Genomic DNA, 20,902 nt, shown 5'->3' on the forward strand with positions numbered 1-20,902 from the left:
TTTTTCATGAGGAAAGTCTGCCTTATTCATTGCACAAAAGGGATGGCACACGCTTACTGAGAATCTGTTTAATTTTTTTTCCCTTCTGTTTCCTATGATTTATTCACTGCGTGCTCTTCAAGCACTGCTTAAAAAACAAAATTGTTCATTATCCCATAGGCTTTTTTTTCCCTTCTGGGTTTTTTTGAGTTAATAGGTTGAAAATAAATCCTAATTCTGAAAATTCCAGCATACAGAAATGAGTAGTGCTGTTTTACTACAGCTTTTACTGAAAGTAACTTCCTAGGTTTGAAAAGTTTAATGAATAGGAAAGGTGGTATGTCCGTAATGGAGCATTGTGTAATTCTGTGCCTTATCAGGTTTTTTTAGGTTAGGATCAGTAGCCTAAGGTACCCACTGTTCTATTCAAACAGCAGAGAAGCCAGTAGCAGTAATGTACTGTTATCATCTTTGACTGGAGAAGAATGTACTTTACAAGTAGATTTCATGGGTGTATGGTAAAAGAGAATAAGCTTTGGATCCTTATCAAGGATTTGTCAGGACGGAATTTCTTTAACTCTTTTGTCCATTCTCTCTTTGTTTAATCGAACTAGTTTTTGGTTTGTGCTTGTTTCTGGCACTTCTGTTCCAAAATCTACAGCTCACCTAATTAATGCTGGTTGCCATTTTATAGGCTTCCTCCAGTTCCCGCAAATCTTAGTGTCTTCTTTCTAGACTCCTGAGTGTCAGTCTTTCTTCACATTCCTTCAGTGAGAAGAAATGGATGCTTCAGTCATCCATGTCTTGAATTAGATTTGAGAAGCAAGTATAGATAATGCAATCGCATGACAAGGGTAACTGAGGAATCAATCATGAGCTGCCTATAGTTCAACAGTGAGTGTGCAGCTCCAGTGCCAAGGATTTCATGACAGGTCGCAGCTGGACTGTGCCTGCACAGAGGATGCTGAGTAATTAAAACCTTAATTTCGGAGAAGGTGAATCACCAAACTGTGCTTAAACTAGCTTCACTGTCTACTGTTGAAAGATACTCTTCTCTCTTGCCTGTGTGCTGCTTTCAGAGCTCCCTTTTCCTTACGCTCGCAGGTGGACACAGTATGATGGTTTTGGGTAGGATACTGTGGTTGTGTGGCTTTGTAAGGTCAAGAGAGGTAAGCACTGCAGTACTGAAAGCTACAGTCTATATAAAAATGCAACATGTTTTTAAAAAGCAAATAGTTTACAAATCAAGGTTATGTTAAAGTTTGGCAGACAGAGGAGAATGGTTGAATCAGATGAAAATTATAAGATTTTGTTTTCATAGTTAAATTTAATTAAATTCTTAGCCTCATTTTAGGCTAAGAAAGATACTGCATTTTTGGACACTCCTGAAACTTGAAGAAATGCAGCCAATAAAATAGTAAAATGAGACCTGAATCTTTTTTGCAGCCTGAGTGAAGCTTTTAGAAAGTGAGAAAAACTGATCACAGAGAGAGTCGTGTGACTTGAAAGTAAATCTGTGACCAATCTTGTTTATGCTTCAGATATAAAGAAGAAATTATTAACACAGCGTGAATCACAAGCCTCATGTCTTACTAAAAGGCACGGGCAAGATCCTCTTGTAGGCAACTTACGGCTGAAAAAAACCTGGCATGATTCCGAAGCCCAGACTTTTATTTTGCATCACAATAATCACAATTTGAGAGAAAATTAATGATGAGTACTGAATTAAAACCTTTAGTCCTAGAATGGTTATGATTGGTTTTGCCTTACAAGTCCATTTTTAGTGATTTCTGATTTGTTTCCCAAACTTTTTCTTGTCGGTTCTAGTTCAGGTGCACAGCTTGTCCTTCTGGTCTTTTGACTAAATTACCAAACACTTAAAATATTTAAGTATTGTTTTACTCTGCTAATATTTGCAATGTAAATTTGCTATTAATTTTTTCATCGCAGAGTTTTGAGTTGTGTTTGAAGTTTTAGTTCATGCTGAAATTAAAAGAGCCGCAGCAAATGGTGTTTGGTTTTCTCAGTAATGACCAAATTGCCGTAGTGGGTTTTTTAAGAGTAAAAGAGAAACTGACTATTACTCCTGAAAAAAGAAAAGTTGATGAACTGTTGACCCTTTGCATTTAAGATCATATTGAAAGAAGTGTTCAACTGAGTTATGAAGAGCTTTCATTCAGTTTCTGGGAGCTGCTGAAGAATCTGAGCCCAGTTGTCTCTTTTAAGACAGTGTCCAAAACATCATGTTGCTTATTCTTACCACCTTTTTAATTGCTTAAAATATTTACTCAACTGAAACAAATGGAGGAGAACTGGGAAGGATATATATTTCTGAAATTGTGCATACTATTGGTTAAGTAATTCCCATTTCTCCATGTTCTTAGAAGTAGATGTTTTTTAAAACCAGTAAACAAAGTAGGAAATTAAAAGTTTCTACACTGTGAAAGCAAAAATATATGTTACAAAATGTATTAAATGCATGTGTCATTCTGGATTAACAAATAGCAAACCCTCCATTCTGGTTTAAAGTAATATTGTAAAGTAAAAATTGAATTTATATTTCTTTTGGCAGATTTCTGGGGTTATTTTGTGGACAATACTATTCACTGACTATTGGTGTTGCAATTAACATAATTATTTACATTTCAATTAATGCAGTTGAATTAAGGCGTAGGAAGCTAATAAACGTTTTAATAAATTAATGATATAACAGATGCCATAAACAAAACTGCACTGAAGCCAGCACTCTAAACTCATGATGTCAGTGGAGAAGAGCATCATTTATGAATATCTCTTTTCTTGTCCAGAAATTTGTTCTTCATACATTCTGTAAAGTCATTCCTTGCATACCAAATCATTAAATGTATTCTAAATGTGAATAAATCAGCTGCAATTAAACTTAATACCAGGTTATTCTGACTGTTAAGATGAATGGTCCATGTACTTAAATGATGAGTTTTTAGTTGTGACTTTAAATAATTTTCATAATAACAGGAAAATCTATGGACTCTTGTAAGCAAATGTAAAACATAATTGAAAGACTTTCTAATTAGAAACAATTTACTGGCACAGGTTGACCAAAGAAGTCATGGATGCTTTATCCGTGTAAGTGTTCAAGGCCACGCTGGACGGGACTTTGAGCAACCTGGTCTAAGGGAAGGTTTCCCTGCCCATGGCAGGGGATTGGATCTTTAAGGTCCCTTCTAACCCTAACCAGTGTAAGATTCTGTGATAATTTAGGATGGAGAAGCTTAGCACAGAACACTAGTGATAAAGTTCATTTGTGGCTTGGACCCACTGTGTGACCTCAGGTGAAAGTATTTTAAAAAGGAAACTTGTTTCTGTATATAAATTTAAAGTGTGCTCTATATGTGTGTCGCAAAAGATTACTAATTTTTTCATACCACTTTCATCTCCCACTTCCAAACAGCCTTTTAGCAGTTCGAGGAAGTTCTAGAGAACTAAAAACTAGGAAATACTAACAGGGAAACCATGAGATTATTAGAATCTCTTTCCCAAGTTACAATAGATTAGTAGTTGCATTATCTAGTACACTTGTAGCCATGAGTCTCATGAGTAGCATTCTTCATGCAGGAGTACTTGCGTGTGCAACAGAAACAGTTAATCATGCTGTCTGCTTAGCATGAAAAATGTTTGGCTTGTTGTATTTTTTTTTTGTATTAGGTTCTCCTGTTCTAATATATACAGTCATTTGATATGCAAAAAAAAAGCCTTTAGACATTATTCATTTGGCAGTGTTACACTTAATTAGACTACAGTATTGATACTTCAAAATTGCGACTTTCTGTAGCTTTAAAGATATTTACATAATGCTGTATTCATACTGTAAATAATTTACATTTAGTAAATATTTATGTCTGATTCTTTGTAAAGAAATAGTGCAGTATTTATACCTCTGCTTTTTATTTCTGAGACAGAAAAATGTAAGTATTTTCCCTGTGGTATTTATAAGTGGTTAATAAGCACAGGGTTTGTCCTTATTTCAACTTACTAGTTTAATAATATATCAATTCTAATATTTTTTAAGTGTATACTGTTCACTACTTCCCAGTTTTGGGCTAATACAGAGAACACTTCGAGTGTTGCCTGGACTTCTCTTTTTTTTTTCCTCAATTTTCTCCCTCTCAGAATTCTGTCTTACTTCCCATCTGCTCTTTAAATCCTTACTCCAGACTAACCCTTTTTGCAAATAAATCAGGAGTAAATGTTATGTAGAGAATATGTTGGAATATGCAAGCATTTGTGTGGTGTCCACAGAGACACTGAAATCAGAATAGTTTTATGAAGTGGGAAGGAGCTTTGGGACTGCTGATTTATCTAATGAGTGATTCCAAATCCGTCTGAAGCTGTGTTATTCAATCTGAAACTGTTATTAAATTGTATAATGGCAGATAGGTATTTACAGATTTAGAATTACATGATGATAATGTGATATTTAATTCTTTTTTTTCCTTTGCAAGCTCTTTTTAAGAAGGAAGGGATAAAACCAGCAAAACCAGAGAAGTGCTTGTTTTGATTCTTTCCCATCATTTCACCCTAGTGTAATATGTTCTGTAGACATTGGGAAGTAATTGGATTTTAAAAAAAGGTCTGAGTTCTTTATATTCTTCACAAGATTTTTTTAATATATATATACAATTTCATCTTCACACAAATTTAAGCTATTTGGAGAGCCAGATTAACATCAAATACTTGCAGCAACTCACTAATGCTAGAAGATAAAACAGAAACTATTGCTGGAGAGGTGCATGAAAATAGAGGGTAACAAATTAAAAAAGCATAATGAGTTTGAGCATTGAAAATGTTTATATGTAGAAAGACCCAAAGGTTGGAAATCTCTTATTTGAGCTAATTCCTTCATTCTCATTAATTCTAAAGGGGAAGTAATTTTCTAATGTCTCAAATATCTGCTCAATTTCTTAAGGCTTAAACTAGAATAAACCATGATAGAATGCTTCACAAATTGTGCAGTGGGTTCTTCAGCTGAACACATGTTTATATGTATTTTTTTAATAGTCAAGAATTGGCTTTGTTAGTTTAAATATAAAGTTGTTTCTCAGTCTGATTATGATAATATTTTTAATTTCAGGATATCTTGTACTATGAACAGCTTAAGTCAAATGTGATTCAGCACAACCTTTTAGTGGACAGTCTGATTTACAAAGTAAGTAATTCACTAAACAGTGATTAGGTGATTTATACACTCATCTTGGTTTTTAAACAAAAAAAAAGTTAGATGGTTTCAATTCTGAATACTTTAATCAAGTTACTAGAACATTTTTGAAATTTAAAATGTGGAGTATATGCTTAACTACAGCTCTTTCATGATTCAGTGGTGAAACAGTGTCTTCTACCGCTCTGTTAAGGTTGGCTTCTATGGGACTCTGAAAACAAAATACATCTTTTCAAGCTAACTGCTGTGCTTTTTAAATTACAGGATGTAAAGCTGACAGCAAGCAACGATGACTATTATTTTGTATTTGAGGATTATTTATATCAGGTATGTAACTATTTTTTTCTTAGAAAAGCTACAAAGTATACTCCAGTGGGATTATATCCCCTTTGAAGTAAGGACTGCCTTTGTGTTTCATGTGTAGGCAAAGTACAGCAGTAACCTAGACAGATCTGTTTGCTGGTTTGCTTATACTTTCTGTTCTGAATAACAGTCTTATGCACTTAAACAGATTAAGTAGGACAGGCTTCTAAAGCTCATGCTCTGAAGGATTCTACACAATGTCTTTCTAATGCAGTAAGTGAGAAAATATGAAGTCAGCTATATTCTTCCCCTCTCCAGCTTTGCAATAATAAAATTATGGACATCTGTGGCTTATGAGATATTAAGACTTGAGAAGTATGTTCAGAATTCCAGTTATAAAAATACAGTGACCTACTGCAGTAAGCATAAAAGATACTGTGTTGACATATTTTGAAATTGAAGACATTGATTCTGAATAAGGTAGTGATATGTATGGTTATTTTCAGGATTGATCTCATTCCAAAGCTGCTTCTAGTGATGGGGAACCCTGCTAATTTATAAAGAATTATCTTCATTACTGCTTGTCAAATGCTCTTAAATAGATGGAGATTACATTTCTGAATTTCCTAATATATAGTTGATTGCAGTGTCAACATAAATGTCATGCAGCAAACTTACCATTTCCACAGTGCTTTCAGTTTCATTAGTCCTATCAGTTAGGTTAGACTTGCTTAATTTTTTGGTTTTGAGCTATATGAAACTAAATGCTTTTTCTCTGATGGCACTAAGTAAAACTACTAGTAATTTAACTAAGCAAGAAACTGTCCTTAATGCTGTTTAGTCCATAGAGGTATAAAAATGTGCATGACTATTTAAGCATACTATTCAATCTATGGATAATGTTTTAGCTTAATAAAAATTTTAACATTCATACTTATAATTATAACCTCATTAAAGTATAGGCTTTTTTACTTAAAACTAATTGCAGTATTAAGATCTGTATCTGAATTTGTTTTTGAATTAAAATTTGAGAAGTGACTATATAATGACAACTCAAACATTGGTGTTTATTCACTAAAATACTTACATGTAGAAGTTTTTCTTGATTTAAGGGTCAAACATGATCTTCATTATTGTAACAACTCTTCAACATAGGATGTTGAAAATCTCATTCTTATTTCCGATTTGTTAATTATATAGACTACTAAGGCATATTAATTAGTCATCAACTGACAGTTCCAGTAGATACAGTATTATAATCTATGGAGAATATAGAAATAGCTTTTGTTCATCATTCTTATATACAGCGCAGTTGAATACTTATTTTTTTAATATATACCTCTATTAACTAAAAGAATGATTACAGAATGAAAAACATAAAAAGGACTAAATTATCCATAGTAATTTGAAGGAGAGTCACCAAAAATATTTGAAAAATTGGCTGGTTTCACTGCAAGTCTTTGAGGCAGAAAATATCTCAAACTTCTGACTGTTAGTTGCTCTAGGTTTGTTTGGTACTTTGTGGTATTCTTCGGACTATTTTCTAGAAGCAAGTTATTAATTTTCCTTGATAATTTTCTCTTTCAACTTGATTTGCTAATGCATTGATGCCAGATGATTTTGTCCTATGGCCCCTGGAAAAATTCTGCAGTATGAGTCACTCTGATATGGAATATTATTTATTGATTTCTTATGATAACTGGGATTAAATATTGGCTAAATAAAATAGGTAATGAAAATGTTAGTTTAAACGAGATGAATTATTTCTATGCTTCCACTGGGTTTGTGTTTTGATTGTGTTTTTTTTTTCTCTCATAACTGCTCACTGCCTCTAAATTTTCCAAGTCACTGAGCAAAATGTGGCATTTGTCTGTCTATTACTTACCAGATAGAGCATCCATCAAAACAAGAAAACCTGGGGGTAAACATAGCATTGAGGATATCTGTTTGAAGTATTAGTACCTCTTTCATAGCATGCAGTTCTTTTTGGGAAGAACACTGAAATTATGTCATTTATTTCCTTTAATAGCTTTGCTTTCTTTATCCCAAAGTTCACATGTTATTATTACTTCTTTGTAAGTATTGAAATAGAATACAGTTACTTTGAATATAGTAATTTATTTTTGATAAAAGCTTTGGCTTTGGGGGTTTTTTTAGTTTTTGTCAGTCCTCTGAGACCCATAGTTTTCAATTTTGATTATAAATGTCCAATAGTTTGTCAAACATTTCTGTGCTTAAACGGGGTTTGTGTAATTTCTTTCTTTAGCATTATCATTTTGTGAATTAGAAACATAGTATGTGGATTAATACATGTTTAAATTCATTTTTTCATGACAGAGGTTCCATTTGAGTACTTTAGTCTTACATCCTGCATGATGAGTACATGGAAAGAACACACAGTTTTTAGGTATAGTCATAACTTATGTTTGAGTTACAGTCTATCTCTTGTACAGATGCAGAGTCTTAAAGACTTCCAGATACTGGTACTGGACACTGTGTTCCTAAAAAGGGGGGCCTCAAATGAAAGTTACATTCTTTCCTCTATGAGAGTAGATAATTAATGCCCCTCTTAGATTAGTTCCTTCTCTTTCACCTCAGTTAACATATACAGAGAATTACATTTGCCTGTGTATTGTTATTGTCAGTTGCATTTTGGCAGCTACAAAAATGACTGTATATTGCACAAAAATAATATTTAGCTTAAACTGTTTGAGATAAAGAGCCTATTTATTTATTTTTTAAAAGACATTTGCATCTGGGAAATAGTTTTAAGATTCAAAAGAAGAAAAAGTCTCAAAATATGACCTGCTTTCATAAAAAATTGATAAAAGCAAGAATGTTTAGATGTCAGTGTTTTGGTTTTGCATGTTTCCTTTTGGCAAATGTTGTTACCTGGTAAATGCTTGCAATAATTAGCTGAAGGAAGAAGCCATTAATTTTTCTTCACAATAAATTATGTAGTGAAACACCATTTAAAATGTTTCTACCTTTTCACCTTGGCTACAGTTAAAAGGCTACAGTTAAAGCAAACAAACAGTTAAAATCTCTAAGAGCAGAGGTTTAAGGTAGGCAAAAAAGTCAGCAAGTTGAAGTCTTACTTCTGCCCTCTTGTGTACATTCTTAATGGTGCATGAAAACATGAACATTTTAAAGTACAATACTAATTATTACACTTTTACAACTGCATATTTTTCCTATGAATGCTTTCACTGTTTAATTTTATACTCCATTCCTGTGAATGCTGTGCTTTTTTGTTTATGTAAACAATAAAAAATGCAAATATATTTTACAAAATACAATGTTCATTTCAGAACTTCGGATATGAGGTGAAAATTATACTCTATGCTTTTTGAAAGAATATTGATATCATGCAAGCATTCTGTAAAGCTCCTGAGAACAAAAGCAAATGTAAGGATCAGACTTCCAGAACTGCACACGTGCAAAAATAGAAATGTTTCATTTGCTTATTCACTTACTAGGACTTCCTCAGGTCATAGTAACTGAATAGAAAAATAAGCTAATAGTCATCAAAGCAGCCAGGTGCATGCACAGTCACTAATGATGTAACAGAAGGGGATAAACCCGTGCTGAGAGGTAAAGAAAAAGGTTGGAGAATGAGGATATTTTACTGACAACAAATGGATGTGAAGCTAAAATCATGGCAAGTTCAAAGCAAGCATGGAAATTTGAACAGGAAAGTAAATTAACTTGGTCAAGAGCTTCCAGCCTTATTAGTTTACATATTAGCATACATTAGGTGCTAATTCAGGCAGGTCTTTAAATGTATTTGTCATTGCTTTGTTAATCCAGTAAGTCAGCTGATTCTTATATGCTGTCTTTTTTAACAGGTATTACTTTGTTTTTCCCGAGATACATCTGTATTGGAGCACTTTACTTACAGTAGTGCCACCCCACCCAAATCGTACATACGAGGTAAAAGGAGTTGAGTTGTTTTAAAAAAGAGATTGTAGAGATGTAGATGATTAAAATGTAGATGATTAAGATGTAGATTATTTAAACTACATTTAAAAGAACATTTATAAATACTTCATGTGCCCAGTTGACATCAGCACTGATTCTTTTATGACAGTTTAGAAGCTGATCACATGAAGGCCAGATTGAAATGTTCTTTTATTGTAGTTTTATGCGTATAATTCTCCAGTGTTTTACCAAAATAAATTGAACATGTAACTCTTACAATAATGGTAAACTGTTGACTACATCTACCTTCATCAGAGCCAGAAATTTAAATACACAATGTTGTCCTCTGCAACTTCAATAAATTTAGAACTGGAAGTGATGGTAGGATGTGATCTTCCCAAAGCAGTATGCTTTGAACATACTTGTAGACAGAAGCAGAACATGTTGCTGGAGAATTGTGGGCTCTGTTGAAAGGTCTGGGAGAGTAGAGCTTTGCCAAGCAGACTTATGCTGATTTTTTATAAACCATGGCATCTTCCAGAGTGTCAGCTTACTGCTGGATTTTCTTTGGTTTAAGTTCTTATGTGAGTCTTTCTTAACAGTCTTACTTGCCTTCTCTGCTAACTTCTCATGCTGCATCTGGGCTCTTTTCTTGCTTCTTAGATCCTCACCTGCCTTGGCTTTACCGAGAGATTCCTAATTTTGTCTTCCTTCTTGAATTAGTCAGCCATCCAGTCACCTTCCCCACTCCCCTTGTACCTTAAACTTCTGCATTCTGCCAGTTTCTTTATCCAAATGGGATCCCCATACCAAGTACTTTTTTTGAGCAGGACATGTGCTGGCAGTTTTCCTCTTACTGCTTCATATGTCACTAGAGGCAATGCTTGTTTTCTATCTTTTTTTTCTTCCTACTTCATTGCTTTTTTGGTCTTTCCTCTCTCTTTAACTGAATTAGGGACTTTTTCTTTACCTATTTCTTGAACAAGCAAAAGGCTCACCTGAGAGCAGAACAGCAGTGGGATCCCAGGTCTTCCTGGACTCTCTGCTCAGGCAGCCATGGCAGCCCAGAAATGCAGTTATGGGGAACATCCTACTTAGTCCTAGAAAAATCTGTGGAATGAAGTTGCTGAAATCTAAAGCTCTGCTGAACATGTGTAGTGCAAATCCAAAAGGCTTCTTGGTCCTATTTTTGGCTAGTTTTCCAAGAGATGTGATATATGCTAAAAATACTGTCCTTCCAGATTACAGCTCCTGGCTGTACAGCAAGGAAACTTTTGAAAGGAAAAGTGAAACATGTTTTTTAGTTTAATGAAACAACTGATTTCTGTAATTAGAAAATACTGGATTTTATTTTCATGGGGTAGTAGGCAAAGCTTCTCAGGGTGAATTTGAGTTTAATTCAGTCAATTCATGCTACAGGAAAATATCTTGCATCCAGATTCCATTGACCCTTACAAAAGTTCCCTGTACTAAATTCTTCTGCATACAGTGAACATGTTACAGAGAGCTAAAAAAACCTCTGAATATTCTATAAATTTTCATATAAATAATTACATTTTCTAGTTGAACTTTCTAATTTTAAAACTAAAATAATTAGGTTTTAATTAGTTGTAATTATGCTTAAAATTGCTTTTATATGTCTAAATAAATGGTTTATTTTTGAATAGTGGGTTTTAAATTATTAGGTTTTGTAGTTAAAATATGGTTAACTAATATAACATGTTCATTTTGAAAGGAAGATAAAAAGTGATATAGTCAGTCTGTACTATTAGTGATTGTCTAGACTTTATCTTTTGTATTCAACAGGTTACTTAGGTATTTTTTGTTGTATCACAATTATACCACCTATCTTTCCTCTCTGCTGCAGGCTTAATGAAGTCTTGAATATTTTTTTATCTGGTCTTAGATCTTTTTAAACACCTTTTCTGTAGCTAGGTCAGTCTGCCACAACATGTCAGATTTACCCCTTAACCTTATACCCTCATAGAGCTTCAGTGGCTTCAAGGTTTGCAGCAAACACCTTCAGAGCTTCTAAGATACAGCCAGATAAAATCATTATGGGATAGCATTGCTGAAATCTTCCTCCTCTGTTTTGCTGTTTGTCATCCTCCCTCACTGGTGCTGCATTTTAGGTTTATATCTAAAACTGTACCTGTCCTATTGCATTTCTTGCTTGTTCTAAAGATGATAAAATGATCAATAATGTAATTAATGATTATTTTTATCACTATAACTAATAATCTACCTTTTTAATTTAAAACATTATACCTCTTAATAGTTTAATCATATTTTATTTGTGGTTTGATGATTCACAGGAAAACTTGGAATGGAAGAATATGCCGTTTTCTATCCTCCAAACGGTAAGAATTATGCTATTGCCTCCTCTAGTGGTAGACTGAAAAGATACAGGTTTGTGGCTCTTTTCCTCAAATACATATTAACTTCTATTACAAATTATGTTTTGCTGTAATTCTCTGAAATTCATTATTTTAAAGGAGTAAGATGGACTAAAGCTACTCCAAAAAAACATTCAGGTTGGTTTTAGTATTCACATACAGAGTTTGTCTATGTGTGTGGGAAGGAGCAGGAAAACAGCTTCTGGTGCAGCAGCTTGTCTTCCAGTCTTGTATCACCACTTGGAGGATCTGAATGACACCTGCTGAAACTCTCTGACCCCCAGATTTTCAGTACTCAAATGTTAAAGTATTTTTCTTTCAAAATTTGTGTTAATTTTAAAAATTCAGACATAGCTTATCTATATAATCTTAATGTTATTGCTTTTACTGTTATTTCAGTTGTAAAATTATTCTTTCAGTTCTTATTTTGACCATTTCAATCCGTGCCTCTTGAATCCTTTTCCTGGTTTTACACTGCATCTGCATTTTAAATTCAAGCTCTTTGCTCTTGCTTTCAGGACAGTATGTCACCAGTCTTGCATCTGTGTCTCTGGCCTTGTCTTTTATATTTTCTTCGTGTGAGTTGTGCCAGTTGTAACACATACTTTTGTTCTCCCTTCTTTCATTTTTGCCTCCAAAGTTCTCTGCAGCTTTGTAGCCATGAAGCATTGTCCTTATGACCTCTTGCCAAAGCAGCTTCCTTTTACTGGTCCTATATGAAAATTAATGAATGGGAGCCAAGATCAGCTGGAAAGGAGAACTGTCATCATACAACTGCCAAGTGCTCTTGTACTACATGAATCACTAGAGGCCTCCTTTTTTCCTGCTCACTCCTTGTCAGTACATGACATTCACAGGTTGTCATTTATCTGAAATTAGGTTGTAATTTCAGCAAAGCTTGTATGTAGTAACTTCGTGGAAACAGAGCTTTACTTGGCTTTCTAGGAACTATAGCATGTGTTTAAGCATGTAGTTGGTTGTACTAAAGTAAGTGATACAGTTCCTGCACTTAAATATTAACAAGATTTAGATCTAAGGCTGCAGGTACCATTATAAGGAAATATTTTATTCCTGTGGTAGGTAGAATACAATCTAGAAACTTAGGGGGGAAATGCATTTTTTTTTTTACATGGATAAAAGAAATATGAAAGAACAAAAAAGAATTATTTGTGTTTTGTAGGTGTAATTCCTTTTCACGGCTTCTCTATGTATGGTAAGTGTGACTCTCATAAACTCTTAAAACCATTGTATCATGTTGCAGTTTAAACTTGTATTTTTCTGCAACTTTTCCACTTGCACGTTATCTGTTTGTGTATGAAGACTGTTCTATATAATTTAAAAATTCCAAGCTGTTTCTGTTTACTTGCATTACAGCTTGCTACCTTGTGGGAGTTCCTTCTTTGAGAGATAACAGCTGAGTTGTACATCTTAATGTATGTGAATAGAGGGATACAGTTTGTTGACAGAATGCTGTTTTCTTGTGTTTCACTTTGGGTAAAACACCTTACCTATGAAAAGAGTCCTTAAGAAAACAAATTATGTGAAAGACCAGTTACTGTATCCATTTGCCTACAACAGATGTTAAAGGAGGATTAAGTAATAGAATGGTTGCTACTTTACTGCACAACTCAACTCAAGTATCAACAAGATTTCTAGGAAAAGAGCAGAAAAATCTCCTCAGGTCTCAGAGGTGACAAGGCAGAAATAGTCCAACAAATTCAGACTGTTACAGCTTTTCACTGTTTTCCTTAGATTGATGAAAGGTGTTTGTGGGAGCACAGAGCCAGCAGATTTTAAGATTATACTTAAAATGCTACATTTTGGTATTAATCATGTTTGATGATCACATCATCATTAAAACCAGGCAATTAAATATGAAATATAAATTTGAACCTGAGTAGGGAATCGTAAGTCTATGAGGTAGTGAAAAGCTTAGTTACAAACTCTTCCTTAGGTACTCACTAGGGGGCTTTTGCTCTTTCTGTGTGAAACTGCTTTTCAAAATGTTTGGATTTGGCTTTGCCCTTGAGAACAGTGTCTCTCAAACTGAGTGGGAGCTGCTTCCCTCGTCCTGTCCTCTCTTTTCGCAAGGGCTCAGAATATGCTGCTTGTGAGTAGGAGGGAGGCTGGAAAACAAGGCAGCAGAAATACAGTAGTGTCACTTCAGGCTGTGGGTGCCGTAGCTGGGGACAAGCAGAGCATCCTATGTACTCCATGCTAAGAGGAAATATCTGGGCCTTTATGTAAATCCTGTACCCTTTTGCATGTTTGCATGCATATGCTCATAGAGTGTCAACTGTCAGGCACTGTTCCGTTATCCTCCTGGTCTTTATGTACATATGCATGCTGCCAAATCTTCCACCTCCATCTTCAATCTAGTAATACCCTCTGCTTTTCTTACCCCTACGTAAATACACATTTCTGTATCTCACCTTACCTTAGCACCTCACCTCTCATACACACCACTATTTTCTATTAAGCCACTTTCTCCAAGATATATATATATGAAAATGAATTCACACATGCATACACCTCTGTGTGTGTGTGTTTGTGTACAGACATATGTAAAAGTACAGATATCTATGTGCATATATATACATAGGTATGCAGACAAATGTATCCACATCCCTAGCTTTGTTTAAATAAAACTGGAAGGAAAGGTGAATGTAGAGACAGAGACTGAGCTTATTAAAATGTAAGCTGTCATCCATAGCAAATGCACCTCTAAAATGAAGCAGGAGATGTGATGAGTGGACAGATAAAAAGGCTGTTTACAGAAATGTATATAGAAGAACTGTCTGTGAAACGTACGTTGAATGAATGGAGTAGCAATCAGAAGGAACTGATTATGTTTGTGCAGCATATGCATACAACAGATTTGTCATATGAGAGATTTTTACAAAAATAAGAAAAGGACTGATTGAAAAAAAAGTTTGAGAACTGCTGCTTGAGAATTGCTGGTTTACAAGTGTAGCCATCTCTTCCCTTGAATCAGATAAACTAAAATACTTCTAACCTGTAAACTACCAAATGCCCATGGTTTTCAGATTTTACAAGAAAGAAATAGGTCTCTGTATCAGTCTGTCATATTTATGTGGTTATTGTAGCAACCAAAAGCTATATTTTGTATTTTGTTTTTCACAACATCCATTTGCAAGCAGTAAACTTATTCCAGTCTTACAAATGGGGAACCAATTTGGAGACGGTCACTAGCCAAAGGGCATATTGGAAGTTACAGATGGTTAAATCAAAAACTTGCACTGCTCAACATACCATTGCCCTACATCCCAGGGAAGTTTTCTTAAGGCATATTCCTTATTGCTTTGGAAGCAAACACTGTAGTAAGCAGGTTTTACTTAGTTTAGATTCTTGAAATATATAGAACTATTACCTAGAATGTATTGTGCTTCCTTTCTTAACTGTTTATTTCAAATGATAGATATAAAAGACTTCTTTCTGAATAATTGGTTTTGTATTGTGTTTGTAAATTGTACTACTATAAATTACTTGGTTTTTCCTCATACTTCACTTAATCATTGAACTCTTTTAGCAGTTTACAGTGTTGAGTCAATTATAATTCTTTTATCCTTTCAGTTGCTCCACTTTGTTTTCTGTACCATGAACCTTCCAAATTGTATCAGATATTCCGTGAGATGTATGTGCGTTTTTTCTTCAGACTCCATTCCATCTCTTCTCATCCCTCTGTAAGTTCATTAGGAATTAAAACCCACTCGATATTCTGTTTGCTATGGAACAATAATGTGCAGTGACATGATTTTCTATGTGATTGAAATACATCCTTTTAAATATAATAACATACTTCAAGCAAGCTTGGAAAAATTTTTAGTTAAATCCAAGTTTGATATTTTGGTTTTCTACATCAATGTTAGTCTTTGCTATAGAATATTATGTAATTTAAAATAGTACAGTTCTCAATTTTCAAAGGGTTTGGGTTTTTTTTCTGTGAGTCAAATATTTATGTAATGGGTTTCTTAGGTTCTGGAAGTCACATGAGTTCATACTCACTTCCATTTTAATCAATGACATGTAAGTGCACACTTAAATATTTTCCAGGGTAGAGGGATTAAAATCTAGCCAGATAATGCTTCAGTGATATCATGTTAATGTCTGTTTCTTTATCTCAAGTACCTTAGTGTGACAGCAAGTGCTTTTTAGCACTACCAGATGACTTTAAATAATTTGGTTATGTTTCTGACAAAGACCAGCCCTCTTGAATATAAGACAAATGTAGAATTTGGTTTATCTTCTATTTTTGAACAACAAAATACGATAATTTTTTTTCTCCCTCACAAATTACTGAATAGTTATAGTGCACTTTGAAAATGTTTTCTGGTTAAAATAAATTAATTTCCTGGTTAATCCTTTCCTTGATATACCATTTCAAGGCTGTGCATTCCCAGTCATTGCAGAGAAATGGATCAATCAGGAATCTATTCATTTTCATGGTAACTAGTAACAGAAATCTTAGAATGTGTTTGAATTTAACTCTTTTCTAGTTATCCATGTTGCTGGTTTTGTTTTGATTGTCAGATACTCTTTCTCCCATCCTCTGTTTTTTAGTGCAACTGTGATTTATTTCGTCAAGGTGGAAATATTTCAAGTAGGTCATATTATAATAACCCACTAAGTACTTGGACCTTGACATACAAATACCATAAGTAACTTAGAGTTGAAAGGGACTATCACAACATATTATGTTCCGAATACATAAATAAAATTGTAGGAGCAAGCCTTTAGTGACTGAAGGCATTAGAGCTGCTTGTGCCCTGTCTACCTAAGCTGTATATTATATCATTAATAGTGTTTTATTGATTCAGTTAACAATTCATGTATACTTACATGCTGATACTGTTTTCTCAGATTGACAGGATGAGTGTTAGTATTCAGGATATGATCTTGTTTCATTAGGGCATTGTGTCGTTGTGTTTGCTCTTTGAAACTCTTCTACAAACCCATCTGCCCCAGCTCTTTTATCACCTTCGAGAAATTGGGGCTCAGCCGTAAGTACTTCCTTCTGACTTGCTACAAATGTTGCAGATTCATTGCTCTAAAAATGCTGTTCTGTAGTATTTTGATTTTAAATATATTGGAAATTACTTGAAAGTGCAAACATTGATGTGCCATTTTTCCTTAAAAGTCAGCTGGAGTCCTTTTTCTAATGTTTGTGTGAGTTGTGGATTTCTTCGGTATGTTCTGTGAAAAAGAGAGAACTGCTCTATGAGAAATGCTGCATTATTCAGCTAAGTTGCAGTTATTCATGTCAGATCTGGTGGAGCTAAGTGACTTATTTCCTTACATAGGAAATATACAGAAGACACAGATGTGTTAATTATAGCAGAAGCTACTGGAAGAGGAGAGGGAACAAGATGCTATTGTTCTGTAGTGTACTCTTGGCACCAAGTGCAATAGAACCTGAAAAACTTGCTGTTACAATTGTTACCTAGCATAATAGCATAATAGCAGAAAGGATGAAACATTTTGGGGCGATAATAGGCGAGGATCCCTCTAATGTGATTGTTCGGTCAGAGTATTTTAATAATATCAGTACTTTATCAAATAAGATGCTAAATAGTTTTCTGATGGCTGTTGCAAAGGACAATATTGATAATTAAAGCAGCAAGGGAAAATGGTTGTTCTTCCTGGAAGAGAAATGCAGAAGAATAATAAATATTTTCAATTTATAGAGGATCTGTCCATGGGAGACAAATATAATATCTGTTGTTTATCACTTTTTTGCAGGCTGCGAATTTCATTTAAATGGATGGTACGAGCATTTTCTGGTTATTTAGCCACAGATCAGCTCTTACTTCTGTGGGACAGGATCCTGGGATACAACTCCTTAGAAATTCTTGCTGGTAATATAGAATTATTTTTGCAAAGCATGTTGAGTACAGATGGATGTAAGGCAAATACATGTTAGCTTCAGTGTATTTTATGACAAGAAGAAAATAGTTGCTTTTTGAATGCTGAAAGCAAATTACATACATGTCAGAGTATAACTTTTAGAAAGCTAGAATTGCATAAGTACTCCATCTCTACCAAAACACGGGAGGTATTTTACCGCTAAAGTGCTCTGAACAGAACACAAGATGTTCTCCCAGCCTCAGTGATAACAATAAATGAATTCATCACTTTTCACAAAATAACACGATTCATGTTCTTCATCTCTGGCACATACTGCTTCAGTACTTACAGCAGTTGAGAGTTCCCCCTTTTTTTTTTTTTATTTCTTCTTCTGAAGTCCCATCTTTTAAGAGACATTGAAGTTTTTGTAGTTTTTTTAATAAAGGAAATACTGTCCCAGGATTTAGGCAAGGCTTAAGATGGGGTTCTAAAGAAGACATATATCTTCAGTTGGATCAGTTTCTAAATACAAAGTAGGTAAATAGAAGAGAAAATGGTTTGTTCCTGTTTGCATGTATCAGACAGCTATGTAGAGAGATATAATTATACAAGATAGTCCAAATAAATGAGCTTTTTCATGTTACATAATACAAATGAAATATTGCTATTTAAATACATTAAAATGATTTGTTTAGAAATTAACTAATTGTAAACCATCTTGTCCTTTTTAATTAAAAGCTGTTCATCTTAAACTCAAGCTTTTTCGCTCAGACTTTTCTGAAAGAACATTGTGTTTTTCCTGTCTGGTTTGAAGAGTAGCCAATGAAACTCAGCCACAGTCATCCATTGTATCTTATTCCTCAGAATCAAAATAGTTACTCTAAGGGAGTAAGAATTGGTATTTTACCTACAGTATTAATCCTAACCAGGTCAGCAACTTAAATATTGGGCATTTTCTTTCAGTCCTGGCAGCTGCTGTGTTTGCTTTCCGAGCAGTCAACCTGATGGAGGTGACATCACTGGCTGCAGCTGAAGTAAGGATAAGTTTCATTTGGAGGAGATTGAAATAGTTTCTGATGCTTTGCCAACAAGAGTAACCTAAGCTTCATATGGCACGTGGTATATAGTGCAAATCTTTCTGCCCATATTCTTACCTTAGATAAAATACTAAGGAAATTGTGAATATGCAGTACACAACACTGCTGTTCTGGAGTAAGAGGGAATTAAAGAATACATTTGCTACAAAAATGCAGTGTTATCAAATAATTTTGTACGGTTAGGGGTTTTTTTTCTGTGTTTGTGGGTTATGTTCTTTTTAAAATATTGTAGAGGCTTGTACCTCTTTTCCTCAGTATGTTTTAATGTAGTTCCTTCTGCGCTTTTTCGTATTACCAAATTTAACAAGATTACTTATGTCAATATTGAACCTGAAATTTCACTGTGAGTACTGTCATGGGAAATTAAGAAAATTCAGTCACTAAGATGAAGATTATTATTGTTTATGTCTAGTAATTTGTCAAAATCCTTTTTTTTTTCAAAAATCTGGTGGTGTATTTTGTTTTTTTTCAAACTTTGAGATCTTGTGATGAATTATTTATTTTTTTTTAAACATACTTTCATGAGAAGAAATTGACTATTTGAGTCATTACATTGGACTTACTTCACAAGTACTAGCCAAGCCACAGGATAAGGGTTCTTAATTCTCAATTATTTTTAGAAGCGAGTTGAAATGTTAGACCCCTTATTCACCCATGATGCCATGTATATTTGAAGTAAGGCTAAAGGCTAAAATAAAGTTACTTGGTTTATATACATAAATATATTTTTCTTTGAAATGTTAGAATGAAAAATAATGCAATAAGACCCTAACATAAAACAGCATCATTTATTCCTAGCCAGGTATGAGTCTAATCCTTAGTAGTATTGTAGTCAGTATTTTAATCTTTTTCTGACTTCTTGACTTGCTTTAAAGAAATTCGATTCAAATGTCAAGTTTAACCAGCCTTTTTGGTTTCTGTCCTAGGCTGTACTTGCTGACCTTTCAACCCTGAAAGTTATGCCTCTTCTTCAAATCTTCTTGTTTGCTACAGTCACTTGATCTGCTTCAGCCATACTGGTACTACAATTTCTGCCTTTCTTGAGAAGCTAATCATCAACTATGCAATATCTGCATAAAACCAAAATTAAGCTGTATGTACAATATTAATTTAGAAATCATGACCTTAATTTTTTCTAACTGAAAACAGTAATTTTGCACATGAGTGTGGGCAGTGCATGCTACTGAATTTCACCATAGCAGCAATGGTTATTACTATACATTGAGAATGATTACCTGCGCAACTAAACAATATGAATCAGTGTCTAAAATGCATGTAATACTAAATTAAATAAAGTAAATGCAATTTGTGACCTGAGTTCTGTGATGTTAATGTTGGAGTTCTAAAAAGTCTCTTTTAATATGAAATTACTTTTTTAAGCTCTCAGAGGATATCAGCTCAAATACTGTCAACTGAGAAAATTAAGATACTTTTGATGTTTAAGAATTTATCATTTTCTAAGAAAAAGATAGGATCATGCACCAGTTCTGTTATCTCTGATTTATAATCTTCTCAGAAATTTTCTCCATGTTCTTTCTCATGTTAGCTACTTCCGCCATTCTTTTCATATACAGAGATGTAGTCACACATTCCCCATTCATCTTCAGTTAGGTATATAGCTATCTCAGACGTCTTCTAAAAAGTCCTACCCAGCATCCCATCAAAGGTCCCGTGTCATAAAATATGTTCCCCTGCAGAGAAGGCCTGAGCATAGCTTCCTTCAGAGCTTATTGGAGCCAGTCCTTGCATGAGCCAAAATATTCCCCTCGAGAACAGTGCCAAGAGTCCTTTCACCATGCCCCACACCCTCTTTGGAAGAGCAGTGTTAGGCCTTGGCCGGTTTTCCAGTCTCTCTGATTCAACAGCTCAGCCTTCAGTTCAGAATCCAAACTCATTGATGGGTGACGGATTGTCACTACACGGTCAGGCTGGCTCGTTGTCTCTTGTGATCTTACCTTTTTGTGAGGTCTTCCAGCTTTTTCCACTGATTTGTTTAATAACAAAGTTGGAATCTGATTTGGTAAAGCATATTTTAATACCTGAAGAAGGATCAAAATCAAAGAACATAATGGGTCATAAAGCCACAGCCATAGGACTTTTATCTTCACTTAATTTACATACATGTAGTTGTCATAATTTGTCATACA

The 20,902-nt window shown here is 34.3% G+C and overlaps 1 protein-coding gene across 1 annotated transcript in view; it reads left to right on the plus strand.

Annotated features, from left to right (window-relative positions):
- The window catches only part of TBC1D19 (TBC1 domain family member 19), a 48,105-nt gene extending 28,040 nt beyond the window's left edge, over nt 1-20,065 (plus strand). Inside the window, exons 12-21 of the mRNA XM_005142873.3 lie at nt 5,090-5,164; nt 5,438-5,500; nt 9,325-9,409; nt 11,713-11,757; nt 12,974-13,006; nt 15,388-15,497; nt 16,723-16,814; nt 17,554-17,669; nt 18,622-18,692; nt 19,682-20,065. Coding sequence (XP_005142930.1) covers nt 5,090-5,164; nt 5,438-5,500; nt 9,325-9,409; nt 11,713-11,757; nt 12,974-13,006; nt 15,388-15,497; nt 16,723-16,814; nt 17,554-17,669; nt 18,622-18,692; nt 19,682-19,756 — 765 coding nt within the window. The 3' untranslated portion in view covers nt 19,757-20,065. The remainder of the gene's footprint in view (nt 1-5,089; nt 5,165-5,437; nt 5,501-9,324; nt 9,410-11,712; nt 11,758-12,973; nt 13,007-15,387; nt 15,498-16,722; nt 16,815-17,553; nt 17,670-18,621; nt 18,693-19,681) is intronic.
- Nucleotides 20,066-20,902: the final 837 nt, after the last annotated feature.

This window comes from Melopsittacus undulatus, chromosome 7, assembly GCF_012275295.1.
Source record: "Melopsittacus undulatus isolate bMelUnd1 chromosome 7, bMelUnd1.mat.Z, whole genome shotgun sequence".
NCBI lineage: Eukaryota > Metazoa > Chordata > Aves > Psittaciformes > Psittaculidae > Melopsittacus > Melopsittacus undulatus.